The sequence below is a fragment of the Opisthorchis viverrini genome, assembly GCF_000715545.1.
Source record: "Opisthorchis viverrini unplaced genomic scaffold opera_v5_10, whole genome shotgun sequence".
Classification (NCBI taxonomy): domain Eukaryota; kingdom Metazoa; phylum Platyhelminthes; class Trematoda; order Opisthorchiida; family Opisthorchiidae; genus Opisthorchis; species Opisthorchis viverrini.
In genome coordinates, this window is record NW_008751666.1 from 879,110 (window position 1) to 899,324 (window position 20,215).

The following is a 20,215-nucleotide window of genomic DNA, read 5'->3' on the forward strand; positions in this document are numbered from 1 at the left end:
GTCCGGAAGTCTGAGAATACAAAGAACGTATTATGTTTACAACCTACGGGGCATTCCTTGGTGGGCAAGCGTCTCAAGAAGAACAGACCGATCAACCGAGTCTAATGCGCCTCGGAAATCCGGGAATACTAGAATTGTGGGTCGCTTTTACGTATGGCGTCGTTTTATCGCCTGGCGAAGTGTGAAGATTTGGTCAACCCCTACCAAGCCCGAATCACGCTTGCTGCTCTCGAGTCAGTATCTCACGAGCCACCGTAAGGCGACGAAGCACAATTGACGCTAACAGTCTCGTTACAACCGGAGTCAAGCTGATCCCCCTGTGGTTACCACACTCACTACGCGCCCATTTTTTGAGGACGAGCACTATCACCGATTCTCCTCAGTTGTCTGGAACAGATTTTTTCCCAAATGCAAGCAAACAGATCGGACAGGCGCCGACTGAGGACTTCACTCCAGTCTTTGAACAGTGCGGGTGGAAGGTCATCCGGACCAGGAGCTCGGTGGCGCCTGAGAGAACACATGCAATCGAGGAGCAAGCGGGACTAAATCTAAACCTAGGCGCAATACGCAACTGTTGTATGAATAAAGCTAAAGGAATGGTGCAGACTTAGCTTAAGCTTAATATGCACTAAAAGAGTGGTTTACCTTTATCACATTTATCAATTAAAGCTAGGTTTTATATAGCATCATAAGTTTTAAGCTTCATGTCACGAAGGAATAAGGGAAAGCCCGCTTTCTCTCCATCTTGATTAAGTTTGGTTTGCTTTATATTGTCACTGCAACTCAAGCTGACTACTGTCGTTTTCTTTTAGCTAGCAACATTCCGTCAAATGCCGTCTTGCGAATCTGCCAAACTAATGTAATGGAGACGGTGGACGTAAAGACAAATTTGTCAGTTCTTTCTGAACTGGAAGACGCCTACTCAAAATGCTTGGATGGTGAGGAAACTCCGGCATCTGAGTTTATCAGAAGTATGATCCGGCGTGAGTATGAGCGTGACTTAGAGTAAGCTAACTGTCATTTGCAAGATGTGTGAAACCCTGTCTTACTTTTTTGTGTTTTCCAACCATTTCCGTTTCAAAACCATTCCATGATGAAGATGCCAACTTGGAATGTTGAGCACTGTTCAATGTCTTTTTAGCAAAAACAAAGGGTAGGAGGAAAGTGTGATTTTAAAAGCTCGTTTAAATTTATGGAATAGAGAAAGTTTTTAAATTCATTTTTTGAGAGGTGAAGGCTAAAAACCTCATATAAATGATGAGTTGTGACGTTGAACTGCTGCCAGTATTTCTGGAAAAATTGTTGTCAATAGACAGGGCTAAGCATTTATTGGACAATCAGCGGGCGGTTGATGAGATCTCCGTTTAACTTCATTTGACTAGCACTGTATCTAGTACCAGATGTATCACTCAACCATTACCAACTTACTCATGAACTAAATACGGAGATAAAAATAATGTAGTAAAACTCATTAGAGGTAAGCTATACTCTTATCCGTAGGTACAAACGTTTCCTTCACACTCGTTTGTAATAATTTTTTTCTATTCCTCGGTTGGGTTAGATAGTGAGCTAAGTGCGTTTCAATATGCAGCAATCGTTCTACAATTTGTCCTTGCAGGGATGAAAAGTTGTTGGCGATCTACCTGAAGTTGTGTGGAAACAATCGTCACATGGGAGCAGTGCGTCTTGAAGATCGGGACATCAAGCCAATCTGTACAGCACTTTTGCTAAAACCCTGTATCACGATGCTGGATCTGCGATATAACCGCATCAAGGACGAGGGAGCCGCAATTATTGCATCATTTTTGACGGTAATTATTGTTTTGGGATTATTTATTCACACCCGTATTGTGTTTGAAAGATCATACCAAATACGAATACATACATACATACAAATACATTGCAGAAACTGACATTAATTACCACAGTTATTTAGTAAACTATGTTTTTCTGGAACGACTTCAAAACTATCAGTTTGGTAGCATCAAGCAGGGTTTTCATCTAAAACAGCTTTATCGTTTGGTGGCAAACAAAATAGTGTTAGGCAACCTTTCCATCAACACTGAGCTTCAATGGCGAGAATGGACTCTGGTGTTGCGAATGGGACTCGAACCTAGATCCGTTGTAAGTAGTCCTCAGAACCAGTAGAGCAAAAATATCTCGTCGGTAACGTGTTTTCGTTTCGTCGAACTGTTTTAATGTACTGATACTACCAGATTTGTCACAAATGTGTCACGTGAAAAAATATTCAACTAACCTTACAAAACTTCTATTGGTCAAGGCAGCAGTAGTAGTTTTGTAGTTCACTGAATATGAAGCAAGCTAACAAATTAAGGTGCACCCGTTTTTTGGTTTTGGTTGGTTGTAGCCTGTCACAGCAGTCACTTTTAGGAAATCAGGTACATTAATATTAGACCGTTGTGAAAGTTCCACATACGATGATTTTGCAATAGGAGCAGCATATACGATATTAATTTACTTGAACTGTATGCTGAAATTTAATTTTATCATTAAGGACGATCGACTTCTGCAAGAACTAAACCTGGTGGGCAATGATATAACCGAAATTGGCGCCGCTTGCATTGCAACTGCGTTACGGGTGAGTTTATTCCTATATGAAGTAACGTACATAAAGGAAATGTACCTGGTAAATGTGGTCAATGTGTAAATAATAGACCCTAGAGGAGGTAAACAGAAACAATGAGTTTCTAATGCACTGTATTATATTTTGCGCGCAACATTTGGGTACCAAACTTCTCCTAGAGCTTTGGTGCTACTGGTTTATAATAACCACCAAACAGCCACCTAATGACTTTTCTGCCAAGCCGAAAAATTATACTTCTTATAGGCCTAAGGTGGTCATGATGAAGTTGGATCCAGAGAACTCCAGAGATGGTACACTAAAATATCCAAACATCCCAAGTGAGCATCAGTGTCTGTTCAGGTAAACTGATCTTACCAATCAGCAGTTGGTTGGTCAGAGAAGTTCACCGTCAACGAGGAAAGGTTTGAAAACAGGGATAGTACCGTGCTAACAGTATGTAGACAAAACTGTTCATTGACGAAAAAACTCATTCACATATCAGCTTGGTGCTACTAGATGGCCTCTTACATTCTGCAAATGAATGTGGCACACAAAGGCCATCTCATGTCTCTGTTAGTATGGTTTTGAGATATTGCATCAACTTTTCTTGACGAAACAGGACAGTGCAATATCTATTTTTTTAAACTCAGAGACTGCGCCTGTTTATGGAGCTTCAAGAAGGGCAGAAACATTCACGGGCTGTTGGAGACTTTTACGTAATCTTGGAATAGCATTTTAGTCTAGAAAATGTATTGCAAAGTCTCAGATATCATACCAAATTAAAAGCTAGACGGCTTGTGTGCAACACATTCAGTTGAAGAATTTCACAGAGGAGATTTTCAGGTGGGATTTGGTTGGGTCTACGATTTGCAAATGAGTGTGTTTAGCGAACTGAAATGGGACGTAATATTGGCGGAAATACGGGGACTGCGCCTGCCTGGTGAGCCAAAAGAACGACAAGACCGATTACTGTTTCTCAAGGAGTTTCCAACAACCCTGTGAGTTGTACTTTCTGTCAAAAATAACGTACGTTTTTTTACTTACTGAACAACTGAAGAATCGTGTGGTGTTATTTTTAATGGCCTCACCCTATTTTCACACCAACTACACCGCACCAAAGCCTTTATCTACGTACATTTTGAGTATATTTGTCAAAAATTCGGAGTCCAGGGTGTTCCTCTCCCATAAGTACACATCTTTAGACTTGACCCATGCCTGGACCAATGTACTGAATGGACCTAAACTGTGAGCCAGCGGGGTGTTGAGTTATGTGGAACACCTCTCCTTCCTGGGTAATTCGAACAGTATACCCAGAACCAGGTGACTACCAGATGACACGATTGCAAATCAGATGTCATACGTAGAAACCATGGGGAAAAGGGGAAAAAGTTACAGGTCGATTCTCTCTGTGAAAAGATTTCGTCCGACTTGACACTGACAAGCAGAAGTATAGCAGTTTCAAGGTCAATAGTGTTTCTTCCTATGAGATGAATATATGTGAACCTCAGGTAACGTGAGTCCGCCTGGTATGTAAGACTTCCTGATCACTGGGAAACGCAGAGAATATTATTTTAGATGTTCCATCCTGCTTGAACTTCACATGACGGCAAACATGAGCTCTAGGTTTACCCTAGTTGACGTAAAAATAGGTGTTCCCTTGTTTGCACCCCAAAACTCCGATAGACCTTTTTTAGAGAGGCTGTTAATTGGTCGGGAATGGTGGATAATGGTCTAATGGGCAGCGGTGATACAGGTCGGTGTGCAAAATATTTGTGTCTACTGAAGTAAACCACGATGAGTTGTTTCTTTTTCCGTGTTCGTGCATGCAAAGCAGTCTGCTACTGGGAATGCAGATGTTAACCGGACCAGGATAAGCGGTCCTGGTTGTTGTTGGTGGGGAAAGTAGTGGAATTTCTGCCATATTGTGTGTATTATCCCGTATTGTGCGGTGGCACTTCCCTTACGAATGTAACTCGTGATGTACAGGCTGAATAATCGGCAATGCACTGAATGAGAAAATGTAATGTTTTTGTTTTAGCGGTGGTCGTGAAGGGTGTCCTCTGATGCCGTCAGTCTGGCTTGTGTTTTTGCTTTAATATTTTGCGCTACTCATAGATAATTAAGTAGTTCGACAAACAGTTAAAGCATTTGCACCCTAGGCCGCGGGCAGCGTCGACGCACGCATACATGGATAATGGAGATAGTGTGCACACGAAGATAAATTTCATGGTCAGAGCAACGCATAATAGCCAATCTTCTGGCATCCTCAAAAGACCAAAAGTAAGAGAATGGAAAGAAAGTGGAAACGTCCTTCTCTCAGAGGAAACCTCCCCATTGACTAGACAGTGCGGAAAGTATGCACTACGATCCACAGCCAACAGAACAGCAGTAACAGTATATACATATATACATGTATCGCGATATCTCGAATATCGTGGCAACTGAAACATGAGGCGACCTTGTGCAGCACACATTCAGTTGCCTGGAAGCATCACAAGCGCGAGAAAGTGCCTTGCTTGAGCACCGTAGCAGATCATACTGGATTTCATCAACTTCCCACAGCAGAACTCTGTCTATTTTTGCGCTGGGGTCGTGGTAACTGGCGACGTACCTTGTTGTTTGCCATCTGTGGTTTGAACTCGACCACTGCATCTGAAGTTGTGTTGTTTAGGCTTGGGCAACCTCGGGGTATCCCAGCCCCCATGCTTCCTTCGGATGACATGGGAGTTGGGCACCGAAAGGGTGTTGCACGATTGGTATATCATTACTACCTATATAGCCTAATTCTTCTTTTGGAGCTATATAGACTTAACCTGGAAATGAGTAGTGACTGGCGTCCAAGGTTAGCCCTCAGTCAATCCTTCCTACCCATATGATCTTCACAAAAGCTAGACAACATGAAGGCGGCTAAATATCAGGGTAAATGCAATGTTCCATTAGTCAACGTAGTAACTTACTGACAACTTTTCCTATGCTCCCAACGAAGCCTGGAGTCTTTAGAAGGACCTACCGTTTTGCGGAGTGCATTTTCATTGATATGGCAATTGTCTACGCAAATCAACAACAAGAGAATCGTTCTTCTGGAATGACACAAGGTAGTAGGTAGGTACATGAACTAGACTCATACTAGTGGGACGCAACGGTGAGTGTTCAAAAATGAGCGGTCGTTTCGGTGAACGAAACTGCAGCAGCTACAATCACTGTACGACAAGTACGCGGTTATTACAGCTGACAATGACGATGATAAATCTGCAAGATGTTTTGTGTCGAGACTTAGTAGCAGAATATCCCACAATTTGCCCTTGGCGACCTAGGAATTTAGACCGGGAGTTGCTATAGGTACACAGATTAGTAGGGTTTCACGTTTCTCACAAGTATTGACTGTACAGATCCGTTGCGGATAATATAAAAGCAAACAAACCGGCGGACGAAACTACGCCGTACAGATTCCGTAGCAGAAGCCTACGTTCAAAATGGTGGCTGTGTGGGTTAGGAGTATGATCTGTAGATGTTCCGTAGGATTTGGGAATTTCCACTAAAAGCGTTATTATTGACGGAGTGGCCGCTAAAAAGAGGACGAGTCACTCTAGGTAAGGAACACTATATTTCTAGTCACCAATGACTGTTCACAATAAGGCTTTCAAATGAATCATGGTTTTGCGGCAGCAAAGCATAAGTGTCGAAAACCAGTCTCATGCTGCCGATGCTTTTGATGACGATGACTGGTTTTGTGATGATGATGATGATGATGATGATGATGAGGGTTAGTGATCACTGGGTAATCACAAAATTTCTCAGTCATTTCGTACATCCCTCATTACAATTACGTAAACTTCCACAGAATTGGTGACCAAAGTTTTTTTCCAAACATTAAAGACGAGTTTTTTCCGAGGACCACTGTCTGCTGAAGCAAAAGTCCACCAAGCAAGGCACTGGCCATCGGGATGTTAAGACTGTAGTCACTCTGCTCATCGTTTCAGCCAATCTTATGCGTAGCCATCGCCTGGATGACTTCGCAGCCTAAAATTTTGTAGCAAAGTTGTGACGCGTTATTCGGCTGTGTAGTTATTTTTCTCGTTGCATAGGGGTAGTAAGAGGTTAGGTATTTGAATGGTGAAACTAGACTTAACCGCAAGTCATGTACAGTCTAAATCCTGTGAAAACCATGAGAAAATAATATCCAGAGATGGCTTTCTGGGTCTATGGGCAAAGTGGGAGTGAAGTGGGAGAATATATGCTGCAGCGTTTAGCGAAAGACAGCTGAAACAGACGACTTAACATGCGTTAATAGAATCTTAAATTTTTTTAAATCTAGCACTCATGCTGCTAATGTGTCGAACGACCCGGAGTACTTGATCCCACTCGGATGTTGAACAGCGTGTGTGACGTATGTGCACGGAACTCAAGTTGTCAACCACCTACTTCTTTCTTATGTGACTTGGATGTGTCGTTGGCCGAGTTCATTGCAGCATTTAAGAAGTAACTTGTATATGGCTGAAACAATTTAGTCCATGGCTATTCGGGTTAGAAGCTTAGTTGATGATACTGAACTACGTCAAATCGTTCTCCTTTTCGGAGTGTGGGAAGAGTTGCTGAAAAATTTCCAAGAGACTGCTTGTGGAATTCGTGTTTGAGTACGTCATTACAACAGTCAGCACATGTAATAAAGAAGAACCTGTTGCCGAACAAAACAATAAAAAGTCCGCATTTAATTTAGTTTAACGTTTTTTGCTGTTCTCTAGACGAACAACGTATTACTCGTACTGAAAATGACCGGAAACCCGATTGGATCTACCGGAGGACTACGCCTAGCCCAGGCTCTACAAGTGAACCGTACTTTGGAATTCATCGACTTGGGCGAGTGTGATCAAGTGGGTTTTCGTAGGATCTGCGTTCCTTTATCCAGCAGAAAATAATCCATGCTCTGATTCTCAAAAGATCATTTTCTGTGCTTCACATATGAATTTACCTAATGAACCAGGCGTACCAACTAATCTAGGAACCACTTAACTAGAGCGTATCAGAATTACTTACCGTTAACATTTTCCTAAGAAGAGTTATATTTTCTAAGACCATACTAAGGATGGCCTGATAGCCAGGCATGTGAACGTCTCCACCTATCGACCGAAGTGATCCAAATTAGTTTGAAGGTCTTCAGGACATATGACACTCATTTTAATGACAGACTACCGACCTGCTTGTAATATTATAGCGATACATTCAGTGAATTCGGCGAAAAAACTAACAGTCTTAAAAATACTAGTGTTATGATTGCTAATAAAAACAGAATAAAGTCGACTGGAAACAGTCTGACGGTTTTTCGCATTCGTGAAATTTGGTCCAGCATCCAGTGAATGCTGTTCATGAGTAGTAGTAATTGACCACGCCATTTGATACGATTTGTCACTCTGTAGAAGAGTTATTAAAACGCAAAAGTATGTAACTAAATCTTCCACGCGATTAACGTACTTTTTATTGCGAAATAATCCGTTTCAAAAAGTTAATGTAATGGTCCGTCATCCCTGTCAAAGCACCTTTAAATGATTTTTCTGGGAATCTAAAATGACCCATTCGGGAGTTCAAGCTTAAGGTTTCAATGTATTTTTCTCTAAGTATGTCAAATAAGCACCGACGCACATGATGAAAAAGTAGGTTCCATGTTTCCAGCGAACTACTGATGCAAGTTGTGACAATAAACGAAGTTTTGAAATTTCTTGGTTTGAACTCAGGAAAGCGAGTGAGATATTAGAAGTCATTTGAGAAAAATTGAATTCTCACGGCCAGAAAATGAAATTGGGAGACTCTGAATGTCCCATATTTTGAGTTTGATTATAAGCTGAAGTTTGAAACCAATCACCAACAAAGGGAACCTATAAATCACTAAGCTGGTAGATGGGCTCAACGTCTGCTTTCAACGAAGTCACCTATTACTTAAATTACCATGCGACTTTGGAAGAATTTTTTGAATTCTGGTACAATGTGTTTCTAAGATCGTAGAGCAAATAGGTGAGGCATACTGTGTTTGAGTGTGTATAGAGTGTACCCAGTCTTTCACAAAAGTCGCCTATTCGAGGGTAGTCGGTAAAAATGTACTTATATTCTGCTTCATAATCGAATGATCCATTAGAGTGACTTCGAATAAGCCTAGCTCCGGAACACCGGTAGCTTGGGTACGTTTATTGGTGGTTGATCAAGTGGCCTACACTGCATGACAGAAAGGGGTTAGCTATCATCTTATTGTTACAGAGAAGTGCTGCAAATGTGGATTGTAGTCCCTGATATCCTTGAGAATTTGAGCCACCCTTTCATGAAGAGACGCTGATTAGTGCTTGCTTGACCTTAAGGAATTTCATCATCCATGTGGCACAACTTTGCATTCAGCTGAATTGGTTGCAAGTCCAACAAGACAGTCGCCAACAGTATCTGGTGACATCATTTTCTTTTGTCTTCGCTTGCTATGAACGAGAAAAGAACGGCAAAGTGACACCTTACCATTCGTTTTGCTATATGGAACAATGTTCACAGGTTCGCCAAGGTCACAACCACTGAAGTCGCAGTGCCATCTTGTGGAAATATATTCGGTATTTTCATATGAAAGTTTTTTTTCCTTATTTCGCTAGACCATTACCAGCTGCATCGCCTTCGCCACGATGTTGCACCAGAACAAAACAATTAAAAGTTTGAATTTGAATCGTCAGTTATTATGGACGTTGCAAGAGGAACCTACAGTGCACATTGCCGAAATGCTTTGCGTGAGTTTATTTGTTAGGATAACTTGCTTGCGATGAAAATTTTTCACATTTACAGTTTGGAACGACAAGTTTCTAGAGAAGCAGTTGTTGTATTGTTCGGTCACTCCTTTGAATTTCGTATGAAGGAAAATTATCCTTAACAGACAGCATAAGGTTACGGATAAGCGCATTGACAAACAACCAACAGAAAAGGCTTTCCTTTCACGATTCACAGCAATCTCCTGATAGCCTATTGTGGATATTCGCTAAATGATTAGATACATGAATGCAATAGTCTAAGCTAATGACTGTAGCTAAATTGGTTGTCTGAAAGTTCAGTAAGTATTAAATGTGCGACCACGGGTAAAATCATTCAGTTATTGTCAAATTTTTGGCATATGCAGTCGTGGTATTTTGGTAAGTTGAAGCCACTCAGGTTGAAATGGCGGCTTCGGTGCTTACGCGTCAACATCATCATCATTAGGGATAGTAACATCTGTTGTGCCTCATTGTTATGCAACCACTTAGGTCTTGAAACGAAAGAGGATAAAAGAGTGGATGAGGAAGAACGTCGTTTATTTTGTTCAGCTGACTGCTCCAAACTGACAGGATGGATTGGCGTAAGAGTGAAGAATTTGAGCTTGATAGAGCGCCGAGAGCGAAAGTGAACCTACACACCTTATCATTCTAAGGTACAGGATGTCAGTCATGCTTTAAATGAGTTTCGCTTTGTGAACGAGCAATGTGTGGGCTCCGTAGATGAACAAAACCACTGCGTGAGGGTTTCTAATCGCTGTAGAAAGTCTTTTGTGAGTGCTAAAATTCTGCATATAGGCGTCTTCTTTCTTTTTCAGATCAATAACACCTTGAGGGAGCTACATTTATCCAAGGTGGACATGAGGGACTTCGGCGCGAAGCGGTTGGCCGATGCATTGGAACGAAACCACATGTTGGAATTGTTGGACATTAGTGCGTAAGTTGATGTCCGTAAATTATAGTACCCTATTTCAGCAGCTAGATCCTATTCAAATAGTTTTTTGACAGGGAAATTTAGCTTTTCGTTTTTGGCCGGCACCAGTCGAACCAATATCTCCGCCAAGATAAACCACTGTCAACGAACTAACTTAGTTCATTCTTGTATCTGGTCTGTCTGACTAGAGCAATAAGCATTCCATTAGAGGCAGTAAAATACTTTAATTTTCTAAAGAGTATTTTCCACAAGTAGGGATAATTGACTGCTCTAGTTCTACGCAGCTGAGGAAACAAATTGACGCTTCCAATAGTGGCCACATTCTGAAATGTCAAACCTTGGGTTATTAGTGCCTTTATGAAATAAGCATTTTTGGTCATCGCATCTAAGTGAAAGAAATATCTAATTGGCTTTCTGTAAATCGCAGTTGGACACCAATGTGCATTTACCATTTAGAATTGGTTGCGTTGTGAGTCGCTGTAAGATTTGGTTGCCTTGGTGCTTATTGATCACAACGCTCGTAACGGCCTGGCAGTAGGACTATCCGAATTAATGGGATTCGGATACTGAACCAGAACTGTTTGAAAGATGAGGCGACCACGAATATATCATTAAGTTTTCCCTAAAATAGCTCACAAATAGCAAGTTTCGACATTTTAAACTACCGCCAGAAGGTAAATTCTCTATATTTTTCTGTGAATGACGGAAGTGGAGCGCCTAGTAAAGTGTTTACCACAAACAGAAAATGAAATATGACTCCAGTTATTCGAAAAATCCAACAAGTTGACTGGCCTCCATTTGCTTTATTCGTTATTGTTTAACTAGTTTCCTGATAGTAACACGCCGTGTTCATCTTTATTCTGAATATGTGGACTCGGCAAGCACTGAGTGCTTATTGCACCATCGTATTGGCCAGAAAATTTCGCCTGGAAAAGCGTCCTTCATGATGAGCGTTACCATGTTCTTACTGAACTAACTTTTGTTCCCCCACTCTCTGCAAGCATTCTGAACAAAACTTTCAACCTCGCTTCTCTTCAGCAACCGCGTAGCGCGTGACGGTGCAATCGCTCTTTCTCGTGTGGTAATGGCCAATTGTTCCCTTGTTATTTTGGACTTGGCCTTCAATCGCATTCAGTGTGCTGGTGCCAAAGCACTTGCTACAGCCCTGATTACCAACACTCGTTTGAAAGTGTAAGTGAGTGGAAAATGCTCTCCTCCTCATTAACTGCCAATGTTGACCAGATGAGACGGATTTTTCAAAGGATGTTTCCGTCATATTTGGGCAAAATCGGGGCGATTTTGGCGGGTTTTGGAGAATTTCGTTTGTCAAAACGTAGGGCACGCCTGGTCCATAAATTTACCATCTGCTCAGCCCGCGTGAAAGTAATGAGCGAACAGAATATCCGATTTAAACTGATCCTTATCTGTCAGAGGTTCCTGTCGAATATTATCTTTTGGGCCTGTAGGGATTTCTGAATTAATCACAATAAATTGGGTTATCGTGAGTCATCACATTCTGTGATTATCAGAAAATCACTGCTAAGTCGTTGAGTGTACAGGTGCACAAAATCATAACTATGTGTAAAGAACCTACCGTATTCACCGGAGTTTAGTGCAAAATAAGAAATAGTCCGGTTAAAGTTGAATCAGCCATACAAGTAATTGATATGCATGATTCCGTCAAAAACCCAATATTTGATATGCGAACGTATGGTTACTGCGATTGCCATGTCCAACCGGACCAACAAGTAGTGTTATAAACCTCACTTTTATAGTGTTGGTAAAATTCTGAAGATGCTTAGATTGCGCCATCTCATTCATGATACATTCCAAGTGTTTACAGATGAAAAATGGCCATATACTCATTTCTGGGTGGAAAATCCTCTTATTTATTCAGATTTTCTAGTACATCTTTTTCACTTTTCGCCGAAAAATTAAGCCCAATATCGGCAAGTTTCTCTGATCAGCTTGTCACCTGATTTTCAATGTAATTCAAAGCTTGTTTTGGAGTAAATCATGAAGTTTCGCCACTAACATGGTTCACATGCGAGAAGTATTAGTACCAAGTAAACGCCTAACGACTTTTAAGGCATCACTAATTGATCTGGATATGTTGGCTTTCCGTTAAGCGCATTGACCAGTCGGCATTATGATCAACAAATGGGAATGAGCCACTGAGAGAATTCATCGTCAGCAGGATGTTTCCATACGGAAGGTCTGAAATATTCTCAGGGTTTCAGAATTGCTATTATCAGCTATTCGTAGGGCACTCTAAGTTATATCATGTGTATTTGAGGCTTTTTAATGAGGCGATCTTGAAAATGATGCAGTAAGAATTTACTAAGTCAAAAAGGTGGAAAATATTTTTTTCGACTACTTTAGGGACATCCATGCAAGTGTGCTGATTAGCCAATAATTTGCTTGCCATCCTAATCTAATTTACCATGATTGACCATATTGAAAGTTTGAATAAATCTTATGAGTTTATTCACGACTATTCACAGACTAGGTCAGGTATTACAGATTTCCCTCAGAATCTTCTCAAGTTACCAAATATTGAGCGGAATGAAATAATGTGTAAACAGCTAACCAATACTCGTAAGTTTTTGAAAGCTCTTTGTCCTGTCTTGTGCTCATCAGATGGGCGCCGTCCCCGGGTTCTACTTGAACCCAAGTTGCACCAAATTCGACAAATACTCTCATTTTCATGCCAATTTGATTTTTACGGAAGACTTACTTGAAGTCCAACTCAGTCTCTCGTTTACGATGTTTTTTAACTGGATGTTTTTATGTTATGCTTGATGTATAGTAAGAGGGGCATGGTATGTGAGCTACTACCAAATTGTCATACTCCAGTGCGCGTTGAAGAGCTTCCAGAAGGACTACAGCAACAAAAGCTCTTCATGTGTTGGGGGTTAGTGACGCAGAACAAAACACCAAGACACGAAAGATCTGTGTATTTTCTCTTCGAGAGAGTCCATTACGGGAGCAGTGCGTATTAGGCCCATATTTCAAGGGTGACCACTCTTCAAAGAGGTCATCGTGACCAACAGTAAGGACTGTTGTGAATTTTAAAGGACATTGGTTCCTCATAAGAGAGGTTGCTGTAAGTGAGCTGCCCCATATTTGTGGACATTCTTTACATGGTCTATTGATTACTTTGCTCTCCAGACTCGCAGTCCAGTTTTGTGAACTGAGAGGCCCAGGTTTGTGCGCGCTTGCCGAATCACTCGTAACCAATAGCACACTGACCAATATTTATATCTGGGGTAATGAACATGACGAATCCACCTGCATTGTAAGTCTGCACATGTTCACGTAATTCCAGCAATTCCAAAATTTCATCTCACCGTACCATTTTCTATTATCCGATTTCTAAAATCCCGCTGAAATGAATGAGGCTCTACTCCTGTCAGTGCTTTGTCATATGATTCATCAGCTCTTACCTAAACGTATATTAGGTTTAAGTTTGTTTAACGGCGACTTTCTCCCGAAGAAAGATGGGATATGTAGCGTAAAACAAGCTAAATACGCAATAATAGACATCATTGTTGAAAATAAAAAAATGGGTTAACAGTAGCACGTTGCAGTAGTATCCCAAAAATCCAACCCTTTTTCGAAGAAAAAATGCATCGTCCTCTCCCATCCACCCAAAAACTCCGTTATGAAGCCGCTTTGTGTGGGGAAAATATCATAACTTAACGAAACATACACTATAAGTCGCGTGTGAAATAACTTCTGAGTACCATCAAAGATGCATACGCCCTTTGATCACACTAAACTGAGGTTGTATCACACCCCATCGACATCCGTACCAGTAAGACTCCAGTGAACCAGAAATGCAAACCTGAAACGTGCCACCATAGTGACTTATCCAAACTTGTCGAACTGATGAGCGGAATAAACTAGGCGAGTCCGCTGAGGTTGTTCCGCTAATAGATATGAATTGAGCTAGTATCGCACGAATGCCAAAAACCTTCGCAGTTTGATGGCTGAACACCACAATGTTCCTCTGTGGCTTTCAGCACGAGTTTGACTAGATGGATAGTTTCTACTCTTTTAACTTGAGGGATATTCAGCATTTTCGCCACATTTCTGAAGTTTTAAACCGCTGCAAATATGCTTAGTTCGGAGCTGCTTGAAAGTGGAGCCGCCTCAGCTGACAGAAGTGTACTTCTCATCCGATGTTTACAACAAGCGTGCCCAAACGGGGATATTGAGGTTCTGAAACCGCAAACAACCTAAACATGCAACACTCAAGTGATTAAAATTCCAGTTCTTCTCGGCGGTTGCAAAACATTTTTTGTGGGAGTGCTTTCGGACGCCGTAGCATCAATTTGATGGATATGTGCATCATATACGATTTTGGCATGATACTCATTCGGTGAAAACCCAATTCGTTACCAGACTTTGCTTAGGTACTGGCAGATTAATTAAACGACAGTGATGCTCAGTAGTTGGCGCAAACGAAAGATTTACTAGAAGTTTGGAGACCAGTATCGTGTATGGTATTGCTTTTGCACATAAAAGTGATGTTTGGTGATGCTGTGAAGAATGTGCAGAACTAGAACTAGACAATTTCGTCACTAGTTTGTTCATTTGTCAAGTGTTTGGCTGGTTAGTGAAACATAATCTCAGAAGGATATTCTGAGATTCACTCCAACTTTGAACTTCCCAGGCCTGCACTTTCACGACAGGCAATGCTTCTTGGGAAACACGCCTGTAAATTTATTCATTACTCCACTGAAGTGACAGAATCGAATATGAATAGAGAACATAACCGAACATATTGGCTCGGGCGTTTCGTGCCTGATTGATTGGTCGCCCGCTGCATTAAACCTTGATGTGTTTAAACCGACCACATTTTGGGAGTTCATTTGTGCTAACCTCTTCGTAGCTTGCTTCTCGATAAAAAAGAGCAAGTGGACTAAACAGTTCCGTGGTTTGCCTATAGCACCTAGGTAACTAATCAAACAAACAATACTTCAAGTTGATTTGTTCTTCTGCTGTTCCGAGCTGTGTAATGCGACTATCTTCATTTAAAAACACTGGGTGTTGTTTTATATTATAACGAATAATAATTGACTAAGAAGTTCAAGCATGCTTCCAAACATGGGACATCTTCGGGGCTGAAAATTTTCTAGAATATGCAGCGGAGTTGTTATGTCTGCTCAGACCAAGGTTGTGTGGGATACCTGATGATTTAAACCAGATCTAGTACGCAAAGTTTCTAAAAGTATTCTAAAAGTATTCTACCTCAAGCTTCTAACAGTCTGTTGCCTTGAAGATGACGGAATATGGAGCAGAGGCAAGCGGTACCAAACATATCAGTCACGGAGCACAGAGCGTTCACAAGGCGACAGACTGAATAAAATGCCTGCATCCAGTGAATAGCTGAATTCCAACGTTTTTGAGCAGAGGCAAGCGGTACCAAACATATCAGTCACGGAGCACAGAGCGTTCACAAGGCGACAGACTGAATAAAATGCCTGCATCCAGTGAATAGCTGAATTCCCAACGTTTTTTTTAAATACTTGTGAAAATCCTGTCTCACATTCCAGTAGACATATTTATAAATGACAACAGTTTATAATCACAACTGTGCGTAACTCTAAATTTGTGTTAATTGTTGCCGTTTTCTACATAACTACCTTGTCAAATGTTTATGCAATCAGTCTATAGGAGACAGATAATCATCATGCCACGGAGCTCCCACTCTAAGGAGAAAGCACTCATCAGAACAAAATCCGAATGGCTTGGTCACTTGAGACTCACTCAGACGAGTCCAGTTTTAGAAGATATCACTTCCAGAATAGGCCAGCTTTATTCCTTTTAAGTGACTCCTTAAATCCTCCAACTTTATGAAAGGTTCACCATTCTGAGAGAACTTGATTGAGTGACTGGAGTGCAACCAGAGTCTTTTCAGCAATAGCAATTAGTACTTTAGGTTTTAATTGTCAGAAGAATTTTACTTTGTGTGAGTACCGCAGCTTGAAAATCACGTAGATTTTATTTGTAAAACTCCGCAGATGATGTTTCTTTTCCAGAAGTCTTCCCAGCAAACGGGACTTTTCTACATGTGAAACTCATTCCTAGACATAAGCTACGTTTAAATTAGATGTGTTGAAATGTCTATTATCTGATGAAGTTTCCTGCTTCACTTTTGCAGGCGTACTCAAACCTGTTGGAAACAGGCCGCCTCGTACCAGAGTGCACGGATGTCCGCCCTTATGTAGTTGATGGACGCGTCTATCTAGCTCTGTTGGACCATGACAATACCTATCGTCTTTATCGATTTTCTGTCCCGTGGTGGAAGGGATTTGCTCCAAAAGACCGTTCAGTTGCTTTGTTCTGAGTAAAACCACTCCTTCTTCTAAAAGAGTTGATTGAGATCACGAAGTGTAATCTCTTTGAAACCAACATAGATCCGAAGCTATGAACAATTCAGGGGACTGAGCTGAAGGCATCTTAGTGCATATACACAAAAGAACATCTTACATATATACCTATGAACTTTTCAGATAATTTATTTTAAGTACAAGACATATTCTTAACGTCAGGTGGGTTTGATGTGAGGCCTTAAGTCCTTTGCTGGATTGGAAATATAAATAATATCCGGCATTTCATTCTTCTAACATATACTGCACGGCTGATTTCCCAGCTTCTGCTCAGGGGGCTTGTGTTTTTAACATTAAACAAATGATGTAGTCCGGTCAAAAATGTGTCCCCAGCTGTACAACCACATTTTATTCCTCCAAATACACGTCTTGGCGCTTCAACCTCTGATATACATAGTTCAAGTTGCCTCATCAAAATTTCGAATTTTCTCTTCAGCTTTGATTTTGGTTGTGCACTTCAATTGGTGAGAAATTTTTGTGTCCCGCTCTTAATGTCAGTACATTAGTGCAATAACAAGTCTGCCACCTGGAAAAAAGCAAGTTTTCGCTTTTTAGCAGGCTACAACAGCCCAAGACTTTACCAGAAATAAAAAACATAGCATTTGGTACTTCTTACAGCCACAGTTACGATTGTTTAGAGCTGTGATAGTTAGGAAGTCCTGTGTAGGCTGATGAAACTTATGACCGACGATTTCACTTCGCGTCCAAAATTCTCGGCAACTCAGATCCATTTGCTCTACCCATTAGAAACTTGGTGAACCCTCAACTCTAAACCACATGTAAATAAATAGCATTTCTCTAAGATTTATCAAAACAAATAATATCAAACTAATATCAAAACTAATAATCATATTTGGCTGATCTCCTGATGAACCTCAAAGAGATTAACTCCAAGACTTATAATATTCCTAAGTAATTTCCTCCATCAGAAAATATACAGTCAATGCAGCCCAGGCTAATGATGGAGTACATTTCAACTCTGAACCCATATTTTATCAATCTACGTCAGGTGAAGCTACCAAGTCTTCAAACTCTGTTCTCTAGTTTTCCCGGAACATAAATCCGAATATTTGTTCTTCTAGAGTTTGCGTGTTTTAATGAAGTTGGTTTGGTCGGTTTCCTATTTTCGTGCGTTCATTCCCGTTGAAGACAAGATGAGGAACGAACATCTTTCCGGCAGGATTAATTGATCTGATGCAAGCTTGTGATATCTCATTTGGTTGTCTATTTGCAACCCATTAAAATTTGACATTACAAAAAGATTGACTGGATGTCAGAAGAAAAAGGCGACTGGCAAACAAAACATCCAATGGATCTGAAACGGTGCTTTTTTAACGAATCACACCTGCGAAAGCACAGTTTCAGGGCATATTACTGGACAATGAAGAAAGTTGGTGTATTGTACAATGTCAGTTCCAGACTGATGTACATTGATGATTCACGAGTCAACGCCGGTATATTGAAATAGACAGACAACCGTGAGACGCATGCCTTAGGCAGCCAACCAACAGTAAGTAGAGACACAACCGATGATTGTACACAATTTCACTTAGCTGTATCAGATATCGCTACTTACCGGTAGTCCGGAAGGCATTGGCCTTTTTCAGAGAGTTAGAAGGATTTTGCCTGATGATTGAGGAGGGAGTCCTGATTTTGACCTGCTATGTATGGTTAGGACAAAAGTTCCTTGTAAGACTTGGCCTTAGCAAACGTTTTTTGTTGAATGGTGACTCCCAGGGGATCATCATCATCAGCTGCAGGAGAATCTGTGCATTGGCTTCTGCGAGAGGGAGATATGAAAGCAAATTTATCGAAACTTTAGATGCTTAGTCAATGCTAAATTTGTCTAATTCAAATCAGGGCTGAGACCTACCTTTACTTTGGAGAAAAGAGCGCATTTCTTGGCACAGAACACTCATTCGTCAGCGGAGCTGCGGGCGATCGAGCGACAGGTGGTACAAATCTGACTGATTCTTTATATAGGACGATGGAGCTGTAGAAACTTACGCATGAACATTGCCTCAAGGTCATGGTGAAGGTGTTATTGAGTGGAACGCACTTTCGATAAGTATTCTTTTACAGACCACTACAATTATTCGAGTAGTGTAAAAACTGCTTGGATTTTACGGTGGTTGTCCACGTCCAAGAATTCTGAAGATGTGAATGCGAATTCGCAGCTTAGTCTCCTGTTTGGAAGGCTATGTTCCAGGTTAATCAATAAAACGGAATTCTGCAACTCGAAGTCAATATTGCCAGTCAGAACTTTCGAAAACCCATCGAGTGAGCCCAGCTGAAACGTTCACGATTTGGTAGCCAGTGACAAACACAGCTGATTCACACTCATGTAATTCGATTAATGAAAGTGCTCGAATCGAGAGATTGGGATTGTTTTTGTGCCTTAGACACCACAGGGTGATAGTTGATGTTACGAAAAATGTTCTACGGTTGTTCGTGGACTACTAACAAGTGGTATACCATTGTGAAGAACAGTTTGCATATTTGCCTAGAAAAGCGACAGCACATTAGACATCAACTGTCCAAAGGTGAAATGAAAAAAACCACAGTCCAGTTCTAATCTGATCTTGAACCCTCAGATCTCGATAGTCAGACAGATGTCCTCCTCTGGTGGCTTCAAACAGTCAAGTTCCGTTTATGGTCAACGTAATCCCATGTCAGTGTGTCAAACGTATAATAAGAATCTAAAATCGGTTCTCAGCTCTAGGAGAACCAGTTTACAAACTTCACTTACATTCGCATATGTACCCATTTGAACCTAAACTATTCCTGATTCCAGCTTTGGAAACTGATTGTTGGCAAGCGCTGAGCATGTGATTCGCTCCCCATCCTCTATGCTACTCTGCACACACGCGCATTGTCCGTATGCACGTCTATTCAGGTTGTCAGTCTGAACAGGCATTTTTTTGCATGCGAACTGTCAGAGTGTAAGCAGCCTGCCAATACACCGACTTGAATGTCATCTAGCATGAAAGGCTGATTTATGGAACTTTGAAATTTTACCTCTTTGTGTCGGCAGTAACAGTAGTACGAGGCTACGGCTGCTGTTGCTATTACGGTGACTGCAGATGTCTGACTGCCATCCAATCAATAGGTTGGGGAGTACTGACACAAAGACAGCTGCATGAACCGGGGGAGTAAAGGAGCATGGGTGGTGGGCAGGAGGTTTTGGCAGAAGACAGGAGTTCAAAACACAAGGTATTCAAGATTTTTCCAAAGGGTGTTTCGACATTTGCGATCTAGAATGATAAATGACATGTGGAAATGAAAATTATTTATCTTCAGTCGATGAATAGGTTGACTGTCACAGATGATCGAGGGCTAGAAATATGTGAGCTGGCTGTTTTAATTTTGTGTCCAAGGTGAAATACTAAACAGCTTATAGTTACTTTATGCAAAGAAAACGTCAGCGGTTGTCCGTTTTGATCGAGGGCTAGAAATATGTGAGCTGGCTGTTTTAATTTTGTGTCCAAGGTGAAATACTAAACAGCTTATAGTTACTTTATGCAAAGAAAAC

General features: G+C 41.1%; 2 protein-coding genes across 2 annotated transcripts in view; one reads left to right on the plus strand and one right to left on the minus strand.

Annotated features, from left to right (window-relative positions):
* T265_00955 (hypothetical protein) overlaps positions 1-5,306 on the minus strand; it is a gene marked incomplete at both ends in the record, with an annotated part of 56,114 nt that extends 50,808 nt beyond the window's left edge. The window contains one exon of the mRNA XM_009164870.1: positions 5,196-5,306. Coding sequence (XP_009163134.1) covers positions 5,196-5,306 — 111 coding nt within the window. The remainder of the gene's footprint in view (positions 1-5,195) is intronic.
* On the plus strand, positions 384-16,905 carry T265_12680 (hypothetical protein; the record flags this gene model as incomplete). Its single annotated transcript, XM_009164943.1, has 10 exons — positions 384-573; positions 813-1,005; positions 1,619-1,811; positions 2,516-2,599; positions 7,327-7,455; positions 9,205-9,336; positions 10,170-10,288; positions 11,324-11,476; positions 13,457-13,583; positions 16,455-16,905. Coding segments are annotated over 10 exons (1,506 nt in total), but the record flags the coding sequence as incomplete, so codon positions are not given.
* Between the last annotated feature and the right edge of the window lie 3,310 nt (positions 16,906-20,215).